Source organism: Palaemon carinicauda, chromosome 9 (assembly GCF_036898095.1).
Source record: "Palaemon carinicauda isolate YSFRI2023 chromosome 9, ASM3689809v2, whole genome shotgun sequence".
In the NCBI taxonomy this organism is placed as follows: domain Eukaryota; kingdom Metazoa; phylum Arthropoda; class Malacostraca; order Decapoda; family Palaemonidae; genus Palaemon; species Palaemon carinicauda.
The window spans coordinates 145,901,402-145,922,157 of NC_090733.1; the positions used below are offsets into that span (position 1 = coordinate 145,901,402).

General features: G+C 34.5%; 2 protein-coding genes across 4 annotated transcripts in view; both read left to right on the forward strand.

Moving 5' to 3' along the window:
- The window catches only part of snama (something that sticks like glue), a 91,492-nt gene extending 85,225 nt beyond the window's left edge, over positions 1 to 6,267 (forward strand). Inside the window, exons 15-17 of one of the 2 annotated variants that reach the window (XM_068380615.1) lie at positions 52 to 156; positions 1,583 to 1,702; positions 2,753 to 6,267. In XM_068380615.1, coding sequence (XP_068236716.1) covers positions 52 to 156; positions 1,583 to 1,702; positions 2,753 to 5,891 — 3,364 coding nt within the window. In that variant the 3' untranslated portion in view covers positions 5,892 to 6,267. The remainder of the gene's footprint in view (positions 1 to 51; positions 157 to 1,582; positions 1,703 to 2,752) is intronic. The other variant, XM_068380616.1, reaches the window with a different exon arrangement.
- A 3,275-nt stretch (positions 6,268 to 9,542) lies between these two features.
- LOC137647237 (spastin-like) overlaps positions 9,543 to 20,756 on the forward strand; it is a 197,256-nt gene continuing 186,042 nt past the window's right edge. For both annotated transcript variants that reach the window (XM_068380617.1, XM_068380618.1), the window contains exon 1: positions 9,543 to 10,118. In XM_068380617.1, coding sequence (XP_068236718.1) covers positions 9,605 to 10,118 — 514 coding nt within the window. In that variant the 5' untranslated portion in view covers positions 9,543 to 9,604. The remainder of the gene's footprint in view (positions 10,119 to 20,756) is intronic.

Consider the following 20,756-nt stretch of genomic DNA (forward strand, 5'->3'; position numbering starts at 1 on the left):
TGTATTGTTGAGGTGCCTTAAAACCTTTAACATTCCGCCATTAAATTTCAGAACCCCTAGTCCAAATAGAAAAATAGGGACTTCACCATTACATGTACTTCCAGTACATCCTCCGGTTCATCCTCCAGTACTTCCTGATCCACATATGTTAGCAAGGTAAATAATATTATTGTAGCATCGGAGGTTATTCGTATTCTACGTATTCTAGAATATTCCCTTACCTGGGCCGCATAGCAAATTTCAAGGAAGCTTAATTGAATATGGGATGCCATATTGTAATATATATGTACAAGACAAACTGTGATTGTTCATCAATGCTTCCCACTAGAAACATATTTATAGTAAACCATAATTCTAAATTGTTTTATTTGGGTTTCTTCACACTTCATTCCTTTTCATTAAACCATCATTTTTATTGTTATTGTCCTTGGTAATGTTAACCGTTATAAAGTATGATTTTGTATTTTCTTTTTCCCTTTGTTTGATTTGTTGATTTATTTCTTGTTTATTTTTCTTGATTTCGTATAGAGAAGTTTGTTTTTTTTCCTGTCTATGTCCCGGTTTTGTATTTAGCTTGATTTTCTTGTTATTGAAGTTGGTTTTGGAATTCATGGTTTCTGTATTACTTTTGGGTATTAAAGTTAATCCACATGGTAGGTAGAAGTTCTTTCTTTTAAAAAGACAAATATGTGCGAAAGTATAGAATATTACTAATGTACTTTGTCTTGTTTGTCATCATCATCACATATCAAGTTGCAGTCCTTGTTGAAAAATCTTAATGATTGTAGTGAAAGTAGTCCAGTAAAGAAGAAATTGAGTACTATAGAGAAATAGTAAACAGCAAAATAGATATGAAGGTATATTAGGTTATACAGTTATACCTGTATTGTCTTTTGTCTTCTGACACTATTCATTGTGTTCCCTAAGATAGATGATCATATGTGCTATGATCCATTACTTAGATTTGTTGAGATTTTTAATTATTTGAAAACTAAGTACAGTACTAATTTATCACAAATTTTACATTATAAGTTTTCATTAATCTTATCTTCTTTTTATGGAATCTTCAAGCACTTTACTTTGATTAGACAAATATTTCTATACTGTAATTATAATCACAGATATAGAATGATTGCAATCTTACTCTTAAATTCACATTGTAAATTGGTTTTGCTTAAACACTTTATTTATATCTCCAAGAAGTTGGAATTCTGCATGTTATAATTCTATGAAGTATTTGCAACTTCCATTAAAGTAAGGCTAACCAAAAGTTTCAAATTGAGCTTCTTTAATTTTATATTGTGCTGTTTTGGCTTTGCCAACTAGCTGTGGCATACAGTTTTTATACGGGAATATTTTTTTATTTTCATGACATGTTATAGTCAACTTGTTCAATACTATACTTGCTTTTGAGTCTGTTTATAGTGGGACCTTCGTTTTGTTTAAGTAATGTAAGAAATATTCATGAGTTATAGTTTAGAAATATAGTTAATTCATATTGTAAGTATTAACAAAGAGAAAAAAAGCATCTGACTAAGTTTTTTGTGATAATGAACGTAACCAATCGTCTTTCTTCTTCCAGGCCTCCCGTAGATTTTGGAATACCAAGGGATTACAATAGATTTCCAATTGGTTCTTTGGCACATGAACAGTATCAACCTCAAGCTCCATACCATCCTAATCACTGGGATCAGCATGTTAGGTAAGAGTACATTTCAGCTTTTTCTTTGTATAACGTCATTTGTCGTTATCGAAATCTTACATCTGCTTGAACGTTTTTTGCGTAATTCCATCTGCTCTTTTTCTTGCCATTTTTATGCACTGTATTGCTTTTTGTTTACTAAGAGTACTTTATAGGTCTTTATACAGGACATACCTGTTTTGACATTGTTACTGTTTTTTAGAATGATTTATCGTTAATTTATTCTCATCATTTATTTATTTCCTTATTTCCTTTCCTCACTGGGCTATTTTTCCCTATTGGAGCCCTTGGGCTTATAGCATCTTGCTTTTCCAACTAAGGTTGTAGCTTGACTAGTAATAATAATAATAATATTAATCCCATCTTATTCCATTTCTAACCCAACTCAGTCTTTCTAGTATCTTATTAAGCATTTTTAGAAATTAGTTTCCTATTAGAAATAAACAGTAAAATGTGTGTATCATCGGAAAAGAAATTTATAGTAAATTTTCATTAAGCGAAAGTAATGTGTAAAGTCATTGCTTTATTCAGATATTTTCAAAGGTTAGTACTTTTCTGTTACTCTGGGTTAGGATCTTTGTTCAGCTTTATTTATTTAAAGTGTTCCATATTACAATATATACCAAGTGTTAATTTTACATAAGAAAATTAAAGAAATGTACAATGTTGAGATCTATAAATCTGTAGAATGAGCTTATAAGGTTCTTAGTTATTAATTACCCACCCCTTTTCAACTGATTATCTTTCTGGTGGGTTTGTAGAACACTTGTATTCTTGCCTTGTAATCTACCTAGAATAGAATCTGTTTTTGAAGTAATTTTATCTTAGACCAACTCTTAAGTCCATACAATAATGTAGTAGTTTGTGATATACTTTGCCATAATATTATTCCAGTGATCAACCTAAGTAAATGTTTCATTAAGACTGTGTTGAGATTGCTGAAGATTTTAGCGAGGTTGTATATGGTTTTCTTTTTTTATAGAACTTAAACACAATTTCCTTTCTTTTATGAATTTTTTCTCATCGTTCATTTATTTTTCTTTTCTATAGGTTTAATCAAGGGAGGCCAGATTCCTTCAAGCCTAATTTCAGAGGACGTCGAGGTCGAGGTGGCTTTCGACAAGGGGAGAACTTTGATACCCGCAATCAAGATTATCGATACCAGGATTATAGACCACAGCGTATGATGGATGATCGGCGGGGATTGCCGGGCGCAGGTTGGGAGAGAGAAGGCAGACCAAATTTTAATACAGAAATTCCAAGAGCTGATAGAAGTAATAGACATTTTGATGGCGAAAGACGACGCTACGGAGACGCTCCTGAATGCGATGACAATAGAAATCGTAGACATGATGAACACCTTGGTCAAAATATATACAGTGATGAAGAATGGCGTTATTCAGACGATGGTAGAAAGAGAGGAGAGGACGAACTTGAGAGACGCCGATATGAGGGGCGAAGAGGAGTACGAGATGATAGGAAAGATGATTCAGATGATTTTGATGACCTGAAAAGATCAAGGAAAGATACTGATAGGGGTAAAAGCTATGAAAGAGGGTACAAAGATGATGATAGGTCTAGTCGACATGAACGAGACAGTAAGCACAAAAGTATCTCAAGGAGAAATAGTCCCAGAGATGAAGACCTACATTTCCGTAGCAAATCTTATGACTCTCCAGGTAAGAATCTGAAAAAATCACCGGTTAGGGATCGAAGAGAGAAGGATATTGATAGAAGAGATAGGGAATATGACAGACGAGATAGAGATGTAGATAAACGGGATAAAGATGACAAGAGAGACCGAGAAAGTGACAGCAGGAGGGATCGAGATAGTGATAGCAGAAGGGACCGTGATGGTGATAGACGAGATTGGGAAAGTGATAGAAGAGAAAGAGAATCTGATAAAAGAAGCAAAGATAGTGATCGGAGAGATGACAGGAGAGAGAGGGAGATGGATAAACCAGAAGGAGAATCCAAAGACTATGATAGAAAAGATAATTATAAGAGAGAAAAGGATCAAGATCGAAAGTTACGTGATGGTGACAGAAAAGATAGAGAAGGAGATAGGAGAGGAAGAGATCTTTCCAAGCGGGAGAGGGATCATTTAACTAAAGATAAGAATGATAAAGGCGGTGAGGATATTAAAAAGGAGAAAACATATGTTACAAGGTGGGATCATAGTGACAGCAAACAGAAATCAGACCGAGATGTTGAAAAGAAAAGCAAGTCACGAGAAAGAGATGCCGCTTATAGTCATGAAGAAAAAGAACACAAGAGGAAAAGTAGGCGCAAGGAAGAGAAAGACGAGGGCCATCATGGAAAAGAAAAAGGTGATGGAACCTCTGAAAATGACAGTGCGTCAAAGTTAGAAAAGAAGAAGCATGACAAAAAGAAGAAGAAGAAAGAGAAACGTAGAGCATCCCAGGCTTCTACTGAAGCTTCCCAAGGGGAGGTATCTGGAGATGAAGGTGAAGACAAAAGAAAAAAGAAAAAGCGTGAAAAGAAAAGAAAAGCAAAGGGCTTAACTAGTGAAGAAGGAGTAGAAGATGGGGGAGACAAAGTAGTTAGTGACAATGCATCAGGAATCAGTCTTAAAGAAGTAGAGGGTACTGGATTGTCAGCATCCCCTGCTGATAAGGAATCTGAAGCTGCGTTACCGGAAAGGTCACCTGATCCCAAACCAAATGACGAAAGTCCTACTACGACGCACTTACCTTTGCCTCCTTTATCCAAATGGGAAAGAGATGAGGATCTTACACTGACACCTAAAAGCCTCTCTGAAAGTAAAGCCCCTGAAGAAGAAAAGAAAGTTACTGTTGATATTCTTAAACGTGCAGAAAATACAATTTTTTCTGGAAGAGGCTTAGCATCACGCAAAGTGTTTCTAGATCCACAAAAACAGAAAGAGGATGAGGAGCCAGTCAGAAGTCCAACACCTGAATGGGAACGATTGGAGCTACGAGAAGCTAAAAGAAGAGGCCCCTCTATTCAGATAACTATATCCTCAAAAACAGAATCTCAAATAGGTAGACCAAGGGTAGGAAGACATCCACCCTCTAATCCAGAGAATAGTGATCAGAAGAGGTATACCCTTCGTTCCAGAAGGGGCTCAGAACATGACAAAGGTGAAAAGCAGTCTCGTAGCCAAAGTCAGGGCTCAGTCAAATCCAGGAGAAAGAGTGAAAAAGAAAACTCAAAGGAAGAAAAGGATAATGACACTTATAATGATAAGGTTGATTCGAATAGTGATTATAATACATCTGAAAAGAAACTGAAAGATGATGCAAGTAGCCCATTGATAAAGGATAGTGATATTGATAATGAAGTGGTTAAAGAGTCTGACAATCCACACGTGTCAGAAACAAAAACATTAGAAGAGAAGTCATGTGAAAATGTTGAAGTTAAATCTGAATTAACAAATAGGGATGAAAACCAGGAATATGTACCGACACGTAAGGGAGTTAAACGACCATCTTCATCTGCAGATGAGCTTGATATGAAAAAGTTAAAAACAGAAGATTATAATGAAGGTGCAGTCCTTTCAGAAAGTAATAATGATTTTGGTCCTGAAAATGTTTCAAATGTTGATGAAAGGGACCCTTGTGCTCTTGTGGAATCAGAATTTCCAGTGCATGAAGAGAATGCTATGAAAGATGAGAGTAATGCTGAAGTGACAGGTGCTCCTATAAGGAGTGTGTTACCTGACCCCATGACCTCCGGGGATCCAGAACTAGAGGAAGGTGAAATTCCATCAGATTGCACTGGAGATGACCCCCCACAAGAACCAGAGGTAGATACTCCCTTGGAGTTACGAGGCATGGTGCAAAATGATATGGAGGAGGAGTCTTTAAAGACAGCCCAGCTCAGGTATTCACCTATTCGTGTCCCTAGTCCAGTTGTGGAAGAAGAAAAATTGACGGAGGTTCTTAAAGTGAAGGAAAAGACAAAGAAAAGAAAGAAGAGGAAGCGGTCTTCAAGTTCAAGTTCAAGTAATAGCAGTTCTTCCTCCAGTAGTAGCAGCAGTAGTGAAGATGAGGAAATAGTAAAAAAGAAAAAGAAGAAGAAGAAAAAGAAGAAGGCTGCTGTTTTGAGCGAGTCAAGTGATGGGGAGTCACAGAGAAAACACAAGAAAAAGAAGAAAGATAAGAAGAAAAAGAAGAAAAAGTCAAAGAAAAAGAGTGATAAGTAGACTGGTCTGTGTACTGTTAAGTTAATCAAAAACCAAAGAGAAGAAATGTAAAAAGTTCCATATTTTTTTTATAGGATGATGTATATATCAGTTGTAAATATTTAAATTTTCCCTTTGTTTTTAGGGAAGTATATTCAAATGTGATATGATATTTACTTTTATGATTATTTTGGTCTCGAAGTTTGTGTTGTGGAGTCAGGAAATTTTCCTATTGTGATTCATGTTATGTCATTTTGTTTGACCATCTTTCTTGGATGAGTACCATCCGTATGTTGATGTGCTGTATATGTTACAGTATTATGATATCTTGTATTTTGTATATTTGGTATGAACTGTAAATATTGTATCTAACTGTAATAAATATTACTGTTTTGTATATGCCCTTTTTTTTACCACTTCACTTAGTCTATATATAATATATGTTCAAAATAGAATTTACATGCAAGTAAATTTAAGATTCATAAGGCTTATCGAGCAGATGAGGAGAATGTTTTATTATCAAATTTATGAAAATTGCCTTATTCTGAACTCTCTTCTTCTGCCGTAGGTATTCATTAATAAACCTTTCCAGAAACACATTATATTTAAATGTACCTGTAATTTAATGGGAATTTTGTAAGTTACATCAATTTTGGAAGCCATTTTTTCAAATTTAAATCAAGAGAACATTCTCTGGAAAAATATTGTCTTGAATGAAATAGAATATTTTATCGATTATAAAGTATTTTAATGTTGGTAATATTTGCGTTGCACATCAATGATAATAAGCACTGAGGTTTAGAACTCCGATTTAAAGAGTCTAGTTAAAAATAGCTCATTAATTAATCAATTATATTGATGAATACCACTTATCAAAGTGTTACCTGAATAAATCTATTAAGATTGAATAGGTTAATACCCATTTTTCTGGTTTAAATTAGACACTAGTGTTACTTAAATCTATTACTGTATACAACACGAATTATACAGTAGATTTTTTTTTTTAATCTGGAAAGCCATGTCCTTAGGAACAAGTAAATAATTATGAGTGGGAAACAAGAAACCAATACTGTATAGCCTGCAGGTATTTATATAATTGAATACTGTACTTATAGATGTATGGTAAATAAGAAAATAATGGTAACTTATTCCTTCAAAAACTTAATTTATCCTAACCCAAAAATCTATTTTTTCACACATTGAAGTAAACAGGAATGGCCATCTAGTATTAGCAGTAACCTTATTTGAATACAAACTAAAGTTGGCTTTGTAGAGAAAATCCCAGCTGGAGTTTCAGAAATATAAAAAATGCACATTTTGGAAATTTGTATAATTGTATAAGAAAATGAACAAAACAATGTGCATTTACAAAGCAAATGTGCTAAGTCGAAAGGTGGCATGATTTTAATCATATTTCTAAAATGTTTTTGTGATGCTTGAAATCGTAGGCCTACAATTTTAACATGACATTGTTTATAATGTTTAATGGAGATGATTCAAAGGAGATATAATTCTCTTAACTAGGAGGATGAAAAAATAAATGAGTAAAAATAGTGGTAACAAAGTTATTAAGAATTATGACCAACTTAAAATGCTAAGTATATGTATAAATATGCCTTTTATTCCACAGACTGTCACAAAAATATTAGTCTCTCTAATATGACACTGTTATTCCTGAGATCTTGACCATTTTTTGGTTTTGCCAATTGTGCAACAGCTCCTATTGGACATATTTTGGATTTGGATTAGTTGCTGGAAACACAATGATAAAGAAATTTAAGAATTTTTTTTCTTTAAATTTTTTTTTCATTAATGAACAGACACAAAAGAATAACCTACAGCAATAGTATTTACTGGATTCATAGTCATTTAGGGCTAATAAACTGTGTTAACTGTTATATAACCATAGGTAATTTTGAAAATATATAGGGAAAGGATTACAGGTGGCCCTATATTGATCGATGTCAGGATTGCCAGAGAATTTTATATCAATCAATCTGTATAATAATTTGATCAAGAGATTTTGAAGGTCTAAGAGAGTAGAGGGGCTGGGAACTGGTGTAGATTTTAAATTGAATGCATGTGAAAAATGTAAAACTATAAATAACAAATATAATTGATTAGTAGAAAAGGAAAATGAATACAGTATTAAGATAAAATAATCTGAGAGGGAGCAACAACAGACGAATAAAATATGCAGTATCATTTTCTTGGTGGATTAACTGGATGTCAAAATAATCTCGCTAATCAAGAATTAATTGATAGTTTCAAAAGGAATGGATTTAGACAAAATTGAAAATATGATTGTGACTTGTCGATCAGATTATGATGATCTATGTGGTAACGCCCCTGACTGGTGATAGTCAGACTGGGGTTCGAATCCTGCTCAAACTTGTTAGTTCCTTTGGTCGCTGCAACCTCGCCATCCTTGTGAGCTATGGATGAAGGGCGTTAGTGAAAGCCTATAGGTCTATCAGCTGAGTCATCAGCAGCCATTGTCTGTCCCTCCTTGGTCATAATTTGGGTGGAAAGGGAGCTTGGGCACTGCTCATATAGATGGTCATTCTCTAGGGCAGTCCCCTGCTTGATAGGGCAATATCACTGTCCCTTGACTTTGCCATTCATGATTGATCTATAAACCTGTAGTAGTTCCTTGCCCTCTCTCGCTGCTACATTAGATCAGTGTTCAAATAAATCATGCAGTTAGAAATTACTGGATATCGTTTTGGAAATTTTTCTTTTATTATAGAAAATATCTATATTAATCATGTCATGAATAGAAGGGACTATTATTACTACGTAAGCTACAACCCTAATTGGAAAAGCAAAAGCTCCAAGTCCAAGGGTTCCACAGGGAAAAATAGCCCTGTGGGGAAAGTAAATAAAAGAAAAAAAACGATATGAGAAATAATGAACGATTTAAATAAAATATTTTAAGAAGCAGTAACATCAAAACAGATATTTCATATATAAACTATAAAAAGGACCTATGTTAGCCTGTTCAACATATTAACTTACGTAAAGTATTTTTTTTACGGGTTTATTTCTCGCCCTCCATCAGACACTAAAGGTCTGTTCAGGCGGGCCTTGGTGTGTGATGAGTTTAGGAAGTTGAGTAACAATGGCTGCCTGTTAAAACCAGATTAATGTTTCAAATATATGCAATGACTTATCAATATATCAGAAGTATTTGAGAGAATCGTTAAACATCATATATTAAACAACTTGTGTTAAAGTACAAATTCGAGAATTGATGAGAAATATTTCGTTCAAAAACAAACTAAAGACTTTGTTCTCCAAGTGCTTTGGTGATAATAAACACCAATTATGCAGTGTGATGTGCAAAATACCTAAGACTGTATAAGATAAATTGATCTTGTAAGTCCTGAAGTAAGTAGGTTTCCCCTAAAAAGTAAGTAAAATACTGTAACGAGCCCTGCTCAGTAAAACGTGGAACCAGCTAATTATAGTAACCTTGACAATACTTAACATTAGCTGTGTTAATGTCACTGTTAATATCATTTACCTTATGTGTAATACATTAAATGTAATAATTTTATATATTGCAAAACAAAAGGAAAAAAAATTCAAATATTATTTAGATATTGATCGACACGGAATGTTTCTGACGCATAGTTAGCGGAGCGCGGCAGCGCCAACGAGCAGCAGCAGTATTAGCGTTCAGGTCTTCAGGATGTAAACAGTGGCACGGTGTCTGTGACGTCAGTTACACCATGTCTAGCAGTGATGGCGCCCACTCGTTAAGGAGGCATCCGCTGAGGTCTCCAAAGAAAACTAAGAAAAGTGATGACAGGGGGTGCAAATCTCAAAATTTAAATGTACACAACAAAAATTTCTACATCGCGTCTTACCCGCTGGTGTTTTTATTTAATATTTTCCGTACGCTGCTGTACCAGCTCTTTTTAATATTAAAAACGTTGTACAGGGCGAGCACGTACTTTGTTCAAACGCAAACAGAAGCAACGGGCCCGACGTCGGTGATAATAACGGAGCTAGATAGTGGTGGGGGTGTGGGCGTGGGTAACAGTGGCCCGGGAGGTTTGGGGCAAGTTGAAGAAGGTGCCCAGGACGAGGTTTGTGTGCCGTTGATGAGTGGAGAAAATATGCCTCCTAAAGTTATGTCGAATCCTGGACCAGGCGATCCTCTGCTGGCTAAGCAGAAGCACCATCATCGAAAGGCCTTCGAGTATATTTCAAAGGCTCTGAAAATTGACGAGGAAAATGAAGGTAAGAGACTTTTTTGAGAGTTGGACGTTTGGTGTTGCAATACGTTGCAAGATTTAAATCGCATGTTATGGTACCCTGAACATTTTACCTTCGTGGCATGCCTTCTCTGGCATACCTTTAGGTAGAAAGTAGTAGTTCTATTGTAATGTATTTGATATCATAGGCCGTTTTTATCTTATGTGAGCTGGTCTAGGGTATGAGGTCATTAGGTTGTTTCAATTTGGAAATCCTAAGAATTATTTAGTTCATTGACGTAGGCGAAATCAATTCTTGTTGAGCTTTTTCATTTAGGGCAATTTGGTACCTAACACCACAGTATGCTGTGGTACGGCATAATTATTATTTTAGTGGCTGAATAACTGGTATATTTTTACATGTGTACTGTTGAGAGATACTATGGTTTGTTTTGAATGTGAACACTATCATACTGTAGGTATGCTTAGGTAATTTGCGAGAAAGGTCCCCTGGCTATGAACACTACAGCCTAGGTTAGGTTGAGTGACAATGCATGGGTTTGGTGACTACTTGTGACGGTACGGGAGTAAAGATTTACCAATAACTCGTTACAGTGATTTGAAGAGACAATGTTTACAATACAGTACTTAATTTCTTGCCAACCTGAAATTCATGATAAGAACTGGGAACCTATGCAAAGTGTCGGGTATCAGTGTTTATATTAATGCAAAGTATCGCTACCTAACCTAACTTTGGGAATTCATCCTTACAAAGCTCGTGGACCCTATTACATCCCCTGACTCTGTTTACTTGCCAGTTCTGATATCCGATACCCCCATACAGAAGTAGTTGGATGCTGGTAATTTATTTTTTAAAGGAATAATGTGAGTAATATACTGTTCGGGTAATGATTGTTCTATGAATAGCTATTGAATGAATGGTAGAATATAGAAAACTAGTTGGAAGCTAAAGGCATAACAGTTTAATCTCTAAGCATGTACAATTTGTGTAAAATTAATTTTTGGTGTGTTGTAACTTCATTAAGGGTTAATATGATTAAAAAAAAAAACTAGTGTAGTATTTGATTCTAGTGGTTTGGTTGTCAATGCCGTCTTTTGTCAAAATTATCACGTACCCTAAGAGAAATATTTATATTTTCATATTGGCCCGGTAGTTTAGACTAATTTTTATTTTACATTTACGTTAGTTGTCACCTTTACCAGTGTATTAAGAACTTGCATTCATAATTGGAAATTATGTTTAATTTTCTTTTTTTCACGAGTGTTGTTTCCTTTCCACTATACTTTACCCCACCTCAAACGTTTGTTAATTATGTTCGCTAAGTGGCACTACGTTGTGAATATCACCATATTTAAAGATGAGAATTCTGTTTCTAATTAAAAGTCTCTGAATTTGAATTTTTATACTGTATAGTAAAGCATAGTCAGTGTTGTGATTCTCAGTTGTTGTTTAGCCCGTTCGGTTAATTCAGTCGTATGGATAGGGAATGTCGGTTGACTTGTGAGTCGGAGTTGGAACAGAAAGGGGCCATGGCAAAGTATTTAATTTTTCTCAAGACATGTCTTGAAGCACCTTTCAATGGTTTGGCACTAGCATTGATAGAACCTTTGTTTTTCTAACTGATCTTATTTTATCGACTTCTTATCTAGGTCTACTCTGCATGAAAAGCTTCAGCATGCTGCAAGAATCATAGGTTGGTTGTCTTGTACACATGTGATGAAAATATTTTTAAAAAATTACAATCCAATAACAATTTCAGGTCATGTATTCCATTATTGCTTATCAAGGTAGGCTAAATTTTATATTAATATTCAACTGCTATCTAGTACAGACTAGAATTAGGCTATATAACAAATAACATTGATGTATTTCACAAAATTATTCATGATTCTGACCATCCATTGCATTTAGATCTTCTCAGACTGCTGTCTTGTAATTAGTACTAAGTTTACAGTTAATTCTAACCATCTAGCCTTTTCCATCATGTTGATCAATACTACACTATATTCTAGATTGTGGAGTAATCCTAATCAGGCAGTTGAGTTGGTAGCATATATAGTTTATATATTATTGATACATTTTAATGTTACTGACCTTTGATTATTTAAATTTTTTCTATTATTTCTTGTAGGCGTATATAGTTTATTCATTATTTCTCGTTTTCCTCTCTGCATTGGGCTGCTTTTCCTGTACGAGTCCTTGGCCTTGTAGCATCCTGCTTTTCCGACTAGGGCAGTAGCTTAGCTAGTTTAGTGATGGCTGCTTTTAACTTTCTCTTAAAATTGTCAAGGAAAATGGGGATAAAAATCACATGAACACTACATGTGTGGCATATGGGCTCGTAAACCGAGGTACTACTGTATAGTCAATGTAGGCCTATGTGTAGCCTATGTATGAATATATATTGTATATATATATATATATATATATATATATATATATATATATATATATATATATATATATATATATATATATATATATATATATATATATATATATATATATATATATATATATATATATATATATATATATATATATATATATATATATATATTGTTCTTTTACAATAGAAAAAAATTGGGTATTTTCATATATGTAAGTTACATAGCCTATCAGTTGCTTATAAGCATTGGCTTACTACTATACAGCGTGTGTATTTAGCCTAACTCTATAAGTGAGACGTAACAAATATATAATTTATTAAATGAGATATTGATATTAGTAAAGTTTTTTTTATTATTGTCATTGTTGATGTTCATTGGTTACATTTTCCAGTGATCAGTTTCATGGAATATGGTGTGTTCAACTTTGGTCGGTAACTTATTCTTCAGTATTATACTTTAAAGAGAGAAATTGTCAATGTAGGTGTATAGGCCTCAGTCCAGAGAGTTCTCTGAGGCACAAAGGCCAATTTTGGAAGTGGTTGAGAATTTTTTTTTTTTATTGGAAATGTTTGCAGAAGTTGTCCATAAGACTGTCATACTTGTACTGTACTGTATGCATGATTTTTTATTGCAATTAACATAGGTAATATATTGAATAGCTCTTTGTAACATCAAAGTCTTACAAAGTCGAGCCAGAAATGAAAATATGGCTTATTTTATTGCCTAAACATAGACTATTGTTCAGTTAGTTACTTAGATACTGTACGCTCTAACCAAAAATAATCTAAATTTGGGTAGCCTATATTTCATGACCCAATTTCCTTGCTTAACCTTTGGAAAATACCTTAAGGCAAGGACTTTATCCTTCGTTCCCTTCTAAATTTTTCATCATTATCTCCTACGCCTATTGATTTTGAGGGCCTCGATTAGATTTCGCTAGTCGTCTCTTATCTTGTGCTTTTAAATCAATTCTCCATTCATCATCCTCTACTTTACGCGCCTTCACATTCCTCAACCATGTAGGCCTTGGTCTTCCAAGTTTTAGAACGAAGTGGGTGATACAAAGCATAGATTGGACGAAAGGTTTTTTGAAGCCTTTCATATTTTTTTTTTTTTATACATTCTCATTAGTCTCTTCTTGCCTACCTGTCCAATTTCTTAAATTTTTCATAACATGCTACAGTTTCCCTTTTAATTTGACACCTAATTTAATTGGTTATTCTTGTAGTTATGAGGATTTTGAAACGGGCCTTCTTGTCTCATACTAATTCAATTTGATGAGGATAATGATACAAAATGAACATTATAAAGTGTGCTTTTTTATGTCGATACGTACTCATAAAAAAACTATAATTATTGACTTCTGAGTGCCATAATGCATTGTTGAGTTATGGAAGTCAGGTTTATTGCACACTTCTTTGGAGCACTGTATAAGCTACACTTTTTTGAAAACTTCAATATCAATGAGAAAACTGCAACAATTCATATTCATAATCTGTGTGCCTTTTCATTACAAAATAGGAATGGTTGCCTGGTGCATATATAATCTAGAATATAGATTCTATATTCTATGGATGAATTAGTTGAAGGAGTTAGGCTACTTACCATTGTTATGATAGAAATGTAGTACTAGTAATGTTGAATATATGATTAAAATGAAAGACAAGTATAGAAGTACAGTAAATGGACAGGATTTAGTGTGAATTTCTGCAACAGTACCAGTGTGTATATTTTCCAGTCATTATGAATATTTTATATACAGGTCATGAAGGTTTCATGTTACTCCTTCATCATTATAACATTTATTTAGTTTACTTTAGGTAGGCCTACTTAGTCCTTACCATCTCATACAATACAGTAACTGTTTGGTGAAATTTGCATTTGTAATTGAATCCACTTTCTCTCATGTTGATATGCAAATGTCAATTATTTTTTCTGAAATCGGTATAATAAAATCCCCCTTTGAAATTTTCTGTATTCATGCTTTTCCACAAATGGGTAAAGGTAGTCATTTTTGTAGACTGCATACTTAGCAGTTGTTATTTGTCATTGTATGCTTCATGTATAGGTTCTTTATTATGATAAACTGGTGGGTTTTCTCTCTTAAACCATACAAAGATTGTAGACTATCTAATTAACAGGGAAATGGTTAGAATACCCAGTAAAGTGTCAAGTGTCTTAAAGTCCACTTAACTTAACATTAGTAATACAGTTTTTCTCCAATATGTCTTGTGATTTTTAGTTGTTAGCAGAAAAGGGTGAGAGATGAGGTTAAGGGCCATGAGTTTTCTTTCTTCTAAACTTTCGAAGTTATTAATAGGGACATTATTACCCTAAGGGCAGAAAAATTTTGTAATTGACCATGTACTTGGGGGTTTATTTAGATTAAAAACATTGACATCATTATCTGTATACTGTAATTTCTATCTTCTACAGTAATTTATTTTCAATGAATAAATATCTTTTATGAAAAAGAAAAAAATTGCATAACTGCAGACTTATCACTTAAACTTTATCTTGAATATCCAGACAAGAAAGCTATGTGATATTAAAGGGGCAATATTATTGTAAATGAAGGTCCTAACTTAATAAGTACTGTATTTGGTTTGTTCTCATGATTGTTTGTAAAAGATATGTTGGACGTTACTTCCATAGCCTCTGTACTTCTACTGTCGTGGGGTAAATTTCTCTTGTTTGAGGGTACACTCGGGCACACTTTTCTGTATTATTTCTCTTCCTCTTGATTTGTTAAAGTTTTTATAGTTTATACAGGAGATATATTTTAATGTTGTTACTGTTCTTAAAATATTTTATTTTTCCTTGTTTCCTTTCTTAACTAGGCTATTTTCTCTGTTGGAGCCCCTGGCCCTATAGCATCCTGCTTTTCCAAGTAGGGTTGTAGCTTAATAAAATTATTGCTAGTTCAGTGCAGTTTCATTCTTGTGAGTGCACTAATATATGACTGCAAAATGATCTAGCTTACTTTCACACCTTTTTAAGTTAAAGTTTTCTTGTAGGGTCTCATTTTTTCCTCATGGAACATATGGATAAAAAACAACTTTTTGCTTGGTAATAATACCATTACCTCCGACGTATCCCCGACGTATCCCTTTTTCATCTTCTAAGTAATTGCAAGTATGTGTGTATAGTATTTTCTAGTGACCACAAGATATAGTAATTATTATGCTGTTAGCCTGTTGTTGATTAGACTTATGCAACATTAGGTGTAATGCGTTCCTGGATGTGCACATAATCTTTCCATAGTTTTTTATAGCATTAAGTTTGTACCAGAATTCACTGCTTAGAAACTTGCAACCAATCTTATTTAAAAAGTTCATTATGGAAGAAAAATCTTCAGTGGGAAAAGTTAAAGTATTTCAGCAAATTCGAACAAAATGTCTATCAGAGTACAATGATGCTCAGAAAATTTGGGAAGGGGTTGGATAAAAACCAAGATAATAACATTGTAGATTTTGCATTGCATGGTTATCATGATATTGTATGAAGGTATTAAGTGTTACTCTTTCACACTTTATAGTTTTTCTTAAAATGTTTCACACAGCTTTATTAGGCGATGGTTTTTACATAGTTCTGTTATAGAATAACTCGAGTAAGTCACCTTAGTTATTTTTTTCTAGTTATCGGAATTCTGGTCATCCTTTGCATTCAGATCTACCAAGATTTTACCATCCATTAGTATTAGGTATATAGTTGATTCTAACAGACATGACTTCTCCACCATAAGACACTTATAGTACAGGATGCTGCATTCTAGCTGTGATCAAATTGTGGAATAATCATCCTGATCTGGTGCTATAATTGAATCGGTAGGACTTCTTAAGTTCAAGACTCTTGGTGACATCCCTTGACTAGTAACAATATTTACGTAAAAAAATGTCCCATTAAACAGTTTTGACCACGGAAATGTGAGCAACCTTGATTAGGGAAAGTAGTATTATATGTTAAGTCATATGTATATATATTTTTTATTATCCTCCTCATTTAAAGTTGCTCTTTTAATTACCATTAATTCAAACCTCCATTAGTGTCTCATTGTCGGCAGGGTTCTGGTCAAGGTTTGGTGATTACGAGTTCTTTCTTCCGTCCTTTCCAGTCTCTCCTTGTCCTTATTTCCTGTCTGCCACCTGCTACGCCTCCGTGGTTCGACGAATCCTGCCTTTACACTTGCTTCCTTGATTGTCCTTTCCCTCTTGTAGATATCTCCATTCCAGGTTTTTTTCTTATTATTTACCTCCCCGCTCCCGGCGTTTCCATGCTCCAGGGATCTCTTTCACGCACTTTTCAACGCCCACTTCCTGTCCCTTTTATCTTTCTGTCCCTTTCGTTTTGTAAGTGGTGTCGTTGCCCTCTGCCGTCTTCGAGTTCGTCTTTAAAATGAACCCTTCTCGGGTTAACGCTAACCTTGCTCGCGAGAGGCCGAACTGAATCACAGTGCTCTCTGGGTACAGGTGACATATCAGATATTACGCAGTAAACTTCTTTCTTCAATTGATCAATACTAGCTTTCCGTCATCTCAAAACAGCCATTTTTCTACATTGATATATTTTACAGATTAGGTGTGAGTTTTATGTTCGTTTGTTTATGTTAAAACTATTAGTAATCCAAGGTTTATAATGTTAACCAACGCCCAGCTGTAATGCAAGACACGTACATTCAATGCTTATCGCATGCCACATGCGAACGTGAGTGTCTTGACCGCAAGCCCCCAGGCAGTGTGGCTCGTAGCGACAGTAGCGAAAGTCAAGTTCAAGGCCACTGGCTGAGAGACGAAGGAAGGAGAGGAAGGGAATGATTTTCTCCTGTCGACTTACCGTCGTTAATAGCAAGATTGACTGTCGTATCGCTGGCGGAAATCATTTTGCATAGGAGGGGCCCCTGTTGATGTAAATGCCCGCTGGTTCTTGACCCTCGGATTTGATATAAAGGGGCCTGAGCGCTCTCTCTCTCTCTCTCTCTCTCTCTCTCTCTCTCTCTCTCTCTCTCTCTCTCTCTCTCTCTCTCTCTCTCTCTAAATGTGTGGACGATATTATAACACATCGTTTATCGCATGCATTTTATTGCTACTCTTCGTAATACACAGGCAAGTAATTAATCTTGCCTTTATATTTGATGTAGACGGTAATTTTGAGTTTAAACACGCCATGTTAAGATTGTGGGTTATGTTTTTAGCTATGACTATGTACTTTACTTACTGCTACTAAAGTGATAGTCGGGTGTTGAAGGCAATTTTCAAAGTGAATTTACCGTAAATAATGATTTTTTGGGTATTTTTCAAGTTAGTGTTGGATTTTATCATTTTTAGCCATTGCTTTGAATTTAAAAATGATTAATTTTGTATGTATAATTGCCATGTGGCCATGCTTGTGCAGATTCTAATCTTTATTATGGTATTAGTTTACCCGGGCCGGCAAAAATTACGGCTAAATATTTAGATATGCACACAGATTCAACCCTTCCCACCCCTACTACTACTACTACTGCCTCTCCGATAACGAATTTCTAGATAACGAATTTGACCTTTAGCTTTCTGAACACACACACACACACACACATATATATATATATATATATATATATATATATATATATATATATATATATATATATTAATATATATATATATATATATATATCAGTGCGGAAAATATACAGAGTACATATCGTGGTGTATTTAGTAAGATTTGTTCTGCATTTTACGAACCTTGAATTCCCAATTACTCAAATGTTATTTATATATTTCAGCCATAGATACAAAATCCAATATTCAAATAAGTTTTGACTGTTAATGTGTACTGGCTTGGCAAAGCTCTGTTAAGGTCGATAATATATTAGTAGTGGTTTTGGGACTACGTGGTGGTTTTGGGACTACGTGAGGGAAGATGTAGGAGTTCCATTTTTATTCCGTGCGTGTAGTCTCTCTCTCTCTCTCTCTCTCTCTCTCCTCTCTCTCTCTCTCTATCTCTCTCCTGGTTTTCTCGGAAGTGCCCACTTCATACCTCAGGTGGAGGTAATTCGGAGGCTGAACAGTGTCTGGGAGAGCGACTTTCTGGCACTGATATTTCGGAATTAAGATTTACGGCGCTGAAAACGGAACGACTACAATCTCACGGCTCATAAACTCCTACCTTTTCTGGGTAAACAGATGTTGAAGTTTTCGTTTAGTTTTTTTTCTTGTATTTTTTAAAAGTGTTACTCCTGCTTTTGGTGTTATTCTTCCTTTGGACAAATTGGGGATTGATATTTTCAATCAAGTAATGGAGTATGTGGAACTGCAGTTTTAGCTTGGTACTTTTTGTATAGGTTGGCATAGATATTGTGTATTAGTTTATCTGTTACGTGTCTATTTGACATTGTTATCTATTAATTTTTATCTCATTTTGTTAGTTGTATTTTCTTGTCCCAATGCTTATCATTTTCTTTACCTTAGTAATTTTTTTCCTCTGGGACCCTTGCTTTTGTATTTTCATTTTTTTCAGCCTTGCTTGCAATAATAAAAGCAATACCAATATAACACCAAGAAAATAATTGAGGTCAGGGCCTTCTGCAGCAATAAGTAATCCGACGTCTTAAAGTGGCTCTTCAATCTTATCATCATTGTGGTTTGTTCTGTAACTTTTTACTCAAGGCGCTTTTTGATATCTTTGAAGTTATTACTCTACTCTGTCAGTTGAATAGTGGTTTATTAGTTTAAACAGAAACAGCATAATCAACGTAGCCAGAATAATTGAAAGGCGCTGTCATGTCGTGAATTTTTTTTTTTTTTTTTTTTTTTTTTACCAATAGACTATTAGCAGCATATGTTGGCTAACCTCGGTCTTTAACCTGCACCTTTGTGGAGAGGAAACTGTTAAGGAAAGCAGCTTAATATTTTCTCCTGTTCATAGTAATTTAGTTTTAATAGATATAAAGGAACTTTTTATAAGAGTGTTAATTTTTATATATTCGTTATACGTATTTTTACTCCATACATTTGATGAAATACACTAAGTTACTCGAACTTGACAGTTTTATCAGCATCAGATTGTTGGATGTTGACTATTTAGTATAACGGCTAAATATAAGGAAATCCCTGTTTGGTCTGTTATAAACTGCGCTACTTTTGTTAGCTATCAATATGGTAATTAAGTGCCCCCTGAATTACTTCACGGACAGCTTAGGTCTTAGTGACTTTAACATATTCGAATCAAGATGATACAAACTTAGGACTTCAGAATGTGTTGAAAGACTTATGTCCAACACCTAAGCCATCCTTGCCTTCAAGAAAATTTAATCTTGTACTTAAATGTTGAAAGGATATTTAGTGATATCCTTGGAAGAATTTCAACTCTGGTAGTCATCAGTGCAATACAATAAATCATGATTCGTTGTATCCACATTGTAATTTGGAACTGGTTATTATTATTATTATTATTATTATTTATTATTATTATTATTATTATTATTACTTGCTAAGCTACAATCCTAGTTGGAAAAGCAAGATGCTATAAGCCCAGGGGCCCCAATAGGGAAAATAGTCCAGTGAGGAAATGAAATAAGGAAAAATGAATATTTTAAGAAGAGTAATAACATTAAAATAGATATTTCCCATATAAACTATAAAAAACCATAACAAAACCTGTGGAAGAGAAATTAGATAGAATAGTGTGTCTGAGTGTACCCTCAAGCAAGAGAACTCTAACCCCAAGACAGTGGATGACCTATGGCACTAACCCAAGCCTAGAGAACACTGGTTTGATTCTGGAGTGTCTTTCTTCTAGAAGAGCTGCTTACCATAGCTAAAGTGTCTCTTCTACCCTTACCAAGAGGAAAGTGGCCACTGAACAATTACAGTGCAGTAACACCTTGAGTGAAATTAGTGTGAAGTTGTTAACCCCTTGAGAGAAGAAGAATAGTTTGATAACCTCAGTGTTGTCAGGTATATGAGGACAGAGGAGAATCTGTAAAGAAAAGGCCAGACCATTCGGTGTCTGTGTAGGCAAAAGGAAAGAACCAGAGAGAAGGGTCCTATGTAGGACGACTTCCAGCATTTCTTTTCGCTTGCTTTAGTTCTATAAGTACGGCACCATTTTAGAACAACTCATAGGAAGGAAGAAATTAGTAAAAAATACTTCATCCTATATATTAAGTGTTGACGTTCCTGATTTATACACTTTCAGATTAGGAAGGTGACTTTGAAACCATTGCATGATGGATTGCCAATTGTTTAGTGCAAACTTCATAACCTCGAGGTTTGAGGTTTCGCAAATTTGC